At 33.1% G+C, this 8528-nt stretch overlaps 1 protein-coding gene across 1 annotated transcript in view; it reads right to left on the reverse strand.

Annotated features, from left to right (window-relative positions):
• Window positions 1-8528, reverse strand: part of TM9SF3 (transmembrane 9 superfamily member 3) — a 53749-nt gene that overhangs the window by 5366 nt on the left and 39855 nt on the right. The window contains exons 9-13 of the mRNA XM_011373979.2: window positions 6330-6469; window positions 3553-3621; window positions 842-988; window positions 223-306; window positions 19-95 (exon numbers count right to left, since the gene is read on the reverse strand). Of these exons, the coding sequence (XP_011372281.1) occupies window positions 19-95; window positions 223-306; window positions 842-988; window positions 3553-3621; window positions 6330-6469 (517 nt within the window). The remainder of the gene's footprint in view (window positions 1-18; window positions 96-222; window positions 307-841; window positions 989-3552; window positions 3622-6329; window positions 6470-8528) is intronic.

An 8528-nucleotide genomic window follows, 5' to 3' on the forward strand; every position in this document is an offset into this window, starting at 1 on the left:
AAGAATTTCAGAACTTACCACACATTATCCCCAAGGCTGTGCTAAATACTGCCATATATCCAAAGTAAAATGATGTTTGAAATAAGCCATACATCCTGAAATAGAACAAAATGACCATATGTAGTATATCCATTTTTATTTTCAAAGTAAGACCTTAAATTCTAGTATTTAAATGACAAATTTAGTTTCCTAAATACAAAATGAGAAAATGTCTCCACTTACTTTGTTTTGAAAAAATAGTAGTAAAAGGAATACATGTAAACATATATTGCAGTTGATGCAGCAGAGAGAAAACTTGTCCATTGCCTGGGGGGGAAAAAAGATAAATTTTGAATGAGTGGCACTGATATATGGATTTTAAAAAGCAAAGAATTTTATTTAAAAAATCCTTTAAAATTCTATATATTTAAAAACAAATGCATGTACATGGCATTTAAATATATCAACAAGGAGAGAGCCTACGAACTAGAAGGAAAGATCCTGAATTTTGTCAGATTCCCTATTACGAGTGACTTTAAATAAACCATTTCCTTTTTCAGACCTGTATATCCTTATGTTGAAAATGAAGCAATTCTTCCTCATAAAGCTCTTTCCGCATTAAGCACTTTGTAAAAATATTTCTAACAGAGTGATCCCTCATCAATACAAAAAAAAATTGACTGATACTATTCTTCATCATTCTTATCACTGAAAATCTTCATCTTTATTGTCGTTTTTATAACTGAAAAAATACCTAAATTAAGTAGCAACGTTTTTATATAGATCTTTTACTCTACTTGACACTTCAAATGGAATCTTATTTTTAAATATTATGGTCTCCAGAGGTTCTTCCCATACTTACCACCTATAATCCTCTGCATTTAGTAGAAAGTATGTGCACACAATGGTCACACAGACGGTCACAATGCACAGGATGACCAGCACCAGCATCATGAAGCCATAGACATAATAGATCTTATATGCCCAGAAAGATGTGAAGATGAAATACCTAAATAAAATGCAATGAAGACATAGTTTTCTAGTCTTTATCTTTAAGCTCACCCTGTTCTTGCCAAGTCTCACTCACATCTTAGTACTCACTTAAATGTCAATATTTTTCTTTTGAGTAACTTCCTCTTACCTTTTTTCATCTATTAAACTCTCTAAAATTCTCTCAAAAAAATATTTTCTTAGATAATCTTTCAAAAACAGACTCTTTAGTAGGGCATTTATGTCTAAGCAACCTGATGAATTAGAAGGCTAAAGGAGTAAAATATGGAAAACAACAAATGAAAATAGTTAAAACTCAAAATTGGAAAAAAAAAAGTCAATTCCCTCATTCCTTCATTTTTTTCTAGATACGACACTATTCCATCAATGTTACAGTTTATAAAATATCCTATTAAATTAAAAAATAGTTTTGATAGAGGTCCTCATTCAACTTGAAAGGGTGTTCTAACCTTTTTTCTTTTTCCTGATCTCTTCCTGTTCTCTTATTCGTCATTCATTCTTTCAAGATACTAACAGGGCCCCTACCACACACATCGGGGAAGCAGTAAGAATAGACCTGTGAAGATGACAAAGACTCTACCCTCATGGAGATTACTGTTTAGCAGAGAACACTGGTAAACGGGCAATCATGATGCACTGGGACATGTGCTCTACCAATGCACCTGAGAGGCACCTCACTGGTTTGGCTGTGGGGGGGTGGGGTGTGACTGAGAAGAATTAGATAAGGCATATGTGGGCTCTGGGGTGGGGTAAACTAGAAGAATGTTCCAGGCACAGAAATAGGAAAGGCCAAGGCTCATAATAAAGGAATTCACTGTATTTTGAAAAACTCAAAGGTCAGTATGTCTAGAACTTCAAATGAAAGGGTGAGAACTAAGGGATGAGGTTGAAGAAGTGAACAGGGCCAGAATCTATATTACAAAGGCCCTTAATAGCCATGTTATGGAGTTTGGATCTTACCTCAATGAAAACAAGAAGTCTTTAGCAAAGAAGTGACATATTCAGACTGATACCTTAAATGGATCACTGTGGCTACCGAAGGGAGAATAGGCATGAGGGAAGTCAAAACAGGAGTAGTTAAAGATATAGCAGAAAAGCTATCTAATGGAACAAAGTACTTAAGAAAGCAGAAAGAGATGTGACCTAGAAGATACTCAAGATAGGAGTAGAAGGGAAAAAATACTTGGAAGTCAAATCAGGGTGAAGACACAAAGCAGTATCAGACTAGAAGTACAGAAGAAGTTCCTGAACTGGCTTTATTAAACCAGGAGCTAGAGTGACACACACTCGATCCCTCTCCAAGGTACTGACTAATGCACATAGCTTACTTATAACTGGTAGGGTAACCACCAGGAGTTGGCCCAAATCTATGGCAGTTGTACTCATTAGTGTAGTAAGACGATTTAATTAAATGTCACATAAACCAATAAACATAAAAGCAAAAAGGAGGTGTGATTTCTGAAACTTACTTTGAATTCTTTAGAAAAATTCGGTAAGGTGAGTTGCTAAAAAATTATAATATTAGGTGTGGATGAGATGACTATAAAAGACTGGGGGACAAATGTACAAATCTAGAATTCTGCACTTAGAATGCTTCAGCAGGTCTTTATGTTCTTTTTCTACTTTAAAAAGGCTGGAAAACACAGATGATGTATTACGAATGGCAAAGGAAAAATGGCAGAAACATCAACTGGATACAAATCAAAGACCTTGGCTTTATATTAAAAAAAAAAAATCAATAAAGGATGTACATTTAGTTGTTATAAATTAAAATAAAATTTATGTATTCTCTTTTTCTATAATTTCCTTACATGAGGCAACTTTTTCAATTAACTCAATTATCAGGTTCGATCATGTCTGTTAAGGAGGTGTCCACTGTACAGGAGAGAATCAGCAGTAGGGTAGCTAAAAGGAAATATGTAAGAGAATTTTGAGCAGTTACAATGACTGGCATTTTATGGGCCGGGGCCAGAGGTATGACTGCAGTTCTTGAGAAAGTCCCACACAAAGAACTGCCTTGCCTAAAATGCCAGAGCATTCCCATCAACGAACACTAGAAAAAAGGCTGAGAGAAGAAAGGCTTACATTTTGCAGGGGTAACCAAGGATGCAGATATGAAGCATGGTAATTGGGCACAAGGTGGCATATCTCTCATCCCTAAACACATGCACATTTCCTAGCATTTCCTAGGAGACTAGGAATGACTATGCATCCAGAACAGTTTATCTAGTTCCTTGGACCCTCAAAAATATTTTAAAAATACAATAAAAACCAGTAATTCCTAACATCATGCACGTGATCAAAGGTTGGCCTAGTATGCATGCTTTAATTTCTAAGATTTCCTGTTAGGTAAGAGAGGTCTAGAACATAATACAAAAAAGTATAAACTTCATCTGAATATTTGAGAACAGAGCAAAAACTACTATTAGATAGGTACACAGATCCCTTTCTGAAAGCCATAAAACTAAGACTAATTCTATTACTTTCCCACCATATCCTAAATTCTAAATTCTCTAAGTACAATTAAATCCTTTAACACATAAAGGTATTGCCAAAACTTACATTTCAATAAAGATTGAGCCAAAAGGTAAAATTCCTCCCAAGCAAACAATAACTGCAGGCTCCATGAACCTGAAAAATATTAAAATTAACGGTAAACTTCTAGCATGATTTTGTTACATTATGTAAATCTTGATAATAGAAAGCAGATGCTTGACACTTTAAAACAATCTGAAGGATAGAAACAAATCGGTTAAAAGAAAAATTAAAATCCAAAGAAGCACAACACACAGGTGGGACTTAAAATTAGTCCTAGAATATGGTCAAAATTCTTTCTAGCATTAAAGGCCAAGATAAGAATTTGAGGAACACAAATTCTTGTCAATGGCAAATCTCAAAGAAGACTCTTAAGTGTTTCCTCCTTTCTACAACTCTTAATAACTTCTAAGAACTTAACAGGCATTTACATACAGAAAGCCATAGGGAAAGAAAATAAATCTTAAGACCCTTATCTTAAGGGAAATAATGTTTCCCAAACTATGGCCTTCCCATTTCTTTGCTCAATCTTTCATTGGTTCAGTAATTCCTTTTCTTATGAATTATACATTAAGGTATTATGAGTTCTGAGTTATAATGGAGCAAAAAAATTAAAAAACAATAAAATTAAAACTTCATTCATTCGCTCAACAAACATTTACTACTTGCAATTGGTACTTCTCTACCTGGAATACCTTCTTTTGTCTCTTACTTCTCCTGTAAGCATCAGTTCAAGTGTTCTCCTGGTAAAGTTTTTCTGTTAAGTCTCTCAGAAGAGGTGGATCCTACCCAGTTTTCCACTGCCCTTTGAACCTAACTCTATCACAGCACTCACCACACTATTCTGTAACTGTCTAATTACATACATATCACACTTCACTGGATTATAAACCCTGGAAGGCAGAAGCTATTCATCTAGGTATTCCCAGTGCCCAGCACAGTGCCTAGCACCTAAAAGGTACTGAATCAATCTCTTTTGAATAAACTAAAAAACCAAAAAGAAAATCAAAGAATTTTAGATCAGGGTTGGGGGAGGGGGGCGGGGGGGAACTTAAATAGCATTCTTTCCTCATTTTACAGAAGTTCAGACCCAAAGAGGTTAAAAACAATCTGTCCAACATGACACAGTCAGTGAGAGCTAGATCTAAAATTCAGATTTTGGTTCCCATGTGACTGTATAAAGAAAATGAAGATACACATAAGCTATCCTACACCTAACTGTAACCCATGGTTGGCAAGGTCATCTGTTGTTCTTTCTTCTTCTTCACTAGCCCTAGCCATGTAGAGGAACTTTTATAATTTCTGACTATATGCTTTTCTTTTAAACTTATCATCCCTAGCAATGTGTGAACATCAGAATATCAATGGGCCTTAACAATCAAATTTGAAAAAGATAACTGAGTTCAAACAATAGACTAGGAATTTCTTATTAGACCAGTCTAAGAAAAAAAGAACACGGACAATCTCTCAGACTAGAACAAATCACTCTTCTTTAAAATATACAGGCTATTTTATTTTCAACCTCCATTTCTATAAATTTCTACCTACCTCCAAGCCTACAAAAGACTGTTTGCATTAAGTACCTGAACATAAGTTATATTTATAACGTGATAAAATATCTACAAACAGAGGCTTTTCAGTATACATCTCTTATTATGAATACATAGTCTACTGTACAGCTTATTCTTATGATGATATGTAGTAAGTGTACAGTAAGACTTATTTTTGTCTGCTAGTAAGAATTAGAAAAACAAAGAATGCAGAATAGCATAAGTCAATTTAATAAATATTAAATATATTATTAAATATTCAATTTACTAATTTTACAAGGCAAAATATATAGAGTTTGCATTTTGTTCAAATTTAAATTACAAGAATCAGAAACATAAACATCAGAAACATAAAAGTCATCTCATTTTATAACCAAAATTTAAAAAAATAAAAATCATCTCAAATTTAAAATCCATCAAGAATCATTATTTCAAAGCTGACTGATCAAATAAACTGTAAACTATGTTTACAATATTGCAACAGAAGAATCTCTTCATCTGTTAAACAGAAATATTTGTCATCCTTTGTCAGGATTAATCTTGAATTATAGGAAGTCCTCAAGAACACACTTGTGCATAAAATATGAACAAATTTATGAGTTCTAGACTATGCCGGAAGTGAAGATAATGTAAATCAGTAAATTACAACTGGTCTCAATCCTAATTCATCTCTCAATTGGTATGATATATTTGGCTATAAATGTGTGTCACTGTTGTTTAGAATAAAATATCTGGAAAGAAAAATAAAATTAGAAATGAAGGGTTGGCAAATATTTTCTGTAAAGGTTCAATAGTAAATATTTCAGGTTTTACGAGTGATATAGTCTCTGATATAACTACTCAACTCTGATGCTGCATTGTAAAAGGAGTCATAGACAATATGCAAACAAACAGGCAGAGCTATGTTCTAACAAAACTTTATTTTTACAAAAACAACAGCAGAAACTGGCCTATAGGCTGCATTATAAAACTGTTGCTGCTCTAGTTCTCACCCACCTCTACACACTAGGATACTTATCAAAGCATTCGACTTATCTGTCAGTGACACCAATACTCAGAAAGTGAAATTAGGATATATATTTATTATTATTTCTAACTATATAGGTTGAAAGAAAAAGGACAAATTCTTAAGTTCAAACTTAAGGTAGTCATTCTTATAAATACATGCCAATTCTAAAAGTTAAATATAAATAAAGAGCCTTAAGAACTATATATTGTGAAAAACAATCACATAAGATTTAGCATTCTCTTTACCATTTTTTCTCCGGTATGGGACGAGGCACAGCATTGACACGACAAGGAAAGTTGGGTTGACCTGACAGATTTCGGCCAAGTATTGTACCAACAAGATTTAGAGGAAGAATAACAAAAAAACAGATGCAACAAACGGCCACCTGCAAATTAAATTAAAATGTATATGATTACTCAGAACAATAACATTAATAAAAATAAATAAAAGAAACATTTAAAAATTTAAACACAATTTGATCATAAAAGAAAATGTTTAAGTTCAATATGGATTAAGTGTGCAAGATATACACTAATGAAAATAGAAAAAGAATGTGCTTTACAATATTAGAATTGAACTAAATACAAGATGAAGTGTTTCCTATCTACTTTATTCCCCATTTTTCCTATTCTTCCATACTGTCTTTGCTACAGTCCTTTTTTCTTTTCTTTCACTTTCAGCTGCCATGCTTTTAACATATCCTTCATATTTCCTCATTATAACCAACTTATTTACTTGGCTATACTTTATTGAGTTCCTAAAATGCACAAGGAGCTTTACATATGTTATTTCACAATTTTACAGATGAAGAAAATGAGACTTACAGAGGCTAAGTAATTTCCCATGATCACACAGCTAAGCAGGTAGCCAAACTTAAATTTCAATTCAGATCTGCCTGTCTCAAAGACCATGCTTATTTTTATTCCACACTGCCTTAAGATCCTAACAATAGAAGCATAGCTCTATTTATTATATATGTGTCATTACTAAAATAATATGAATATTTTTGTCTATTAGTAATTAATTCAAAGTCTAAAATTATAGAAAGACCACATCAAGATTCTAGAATCAATGTTGTCGGTTAGGAAAATATTTATCTATTTTTCTTTAGATAAATCTGAGTACACAAGGACACACACTCAAGCTCTTTTCCAGTCAGCATCTGGTTAGGATCACTTCCCTCTGACTTCTATAAAATGAAGTAGGACTGAACCATCTCTAAGATCTCTTTCAGTTATACATTTTGGGGTTCTAACACACAGTAAGTAAATGTAAGAGAAAAGCTAAATGAAAATTGTGAAGAAACTGAGAGAAATGAAAACGTGTTGGTAGAAATCCACAATTACATGAGAATGAAAGAATTCATTTTGAAGCAACATTAGTGAAAACTCTACATCTTCTTTATATCCATGTTTGCATGTGTTTAAACAAGCCAAGAGGTATCATCATCTTCCTTTCAGATAAAATTGGTATAAAGAAGAACTGGAGAGAAGCTGAATGGAACATTCATATGTGGAATGACATGGTCTAGTAGAGTGGTTTTCAAACTGTACTCCAGAACTCTCAGGCCCTGCTGAAGACCTTCAGGAATTCCATAAGCATTTGATTTGAATACCCTTTTGAAAATAGTTTCTTTTTGAAAATATGGAGATACCATAGCCAGGTTAACTCATTTTCATGCAAACCTCAGAATAAAGTTTCTCCTGCTATTTTGTGAATATATTTGGATTGCTTGTAAATGTGTCATTGATTAGAAAGGTTTCTAATGCTACACTGGTCTTTTGTTCTCCATCCCCTCTTCCCAACCCAATTGAAGCCTACACATATTAGCTAACTAAAAGCTGTACAAGCAAACGCACTACAGCACAAGTGTGTCACAGCAATTAAATGGTAGGTGAAATGAGGGCATATCTTGTTTTATGAGCTCAATCAAAGCATAAGAACAGTCAATAAAGGAACCTATAAACAGTTCATCAAGCCATTATCAACTGTTTAGCATTTATTTTTTTCCTCTTTTCTTGTCTGACTTTTTTATACATGATAAAAAATGTGAGCAGTTTGTTAGAAACTGTTAGTGATTAAAATGTGAAACCAATTTCATACTCCTTTATGTTCAAGTTCTGGATGAGTTTACTTGAAGAATACTCTGAGATTGCATGGCAAGCTGTTTTAAATAAAAAGGTCACATGGAACTAAATCATCTGTGAAGTCAGGAATTTTCTTAATACTGATATTCAACCAAATAAATTGGTTACTGAAGAAGATAGTATTGAAATGTTACTCACACCCTTTGTATTATAGCTATATTCACAGCATTTTATTGCTCTCATAAATTTAGAATATTAAAATATTGAACTTGCAAAATTTATACTAATAGAATCATGCTTATACTTGTTCTCTATATTCTGCTTCCACATTAAGGTTTCATTTTAAAATTTAATTTA

Source organism: Pteropus vampyrus, unplaced genomic scaffold (assembly GCF_000151845.1).
Source record: "Pteropus vampyrus isolate Shadow unplaced genomic scaffold, Pvam_2.0 Scaffold238, whole genome shotgun sequence".
Taxonomy (NCBI): Eukaryota; Metazoa; Chordata; class Mammalia; order Chiroptera; family Pteropodidae; genus Pteropus; species Pteropus vampyrus.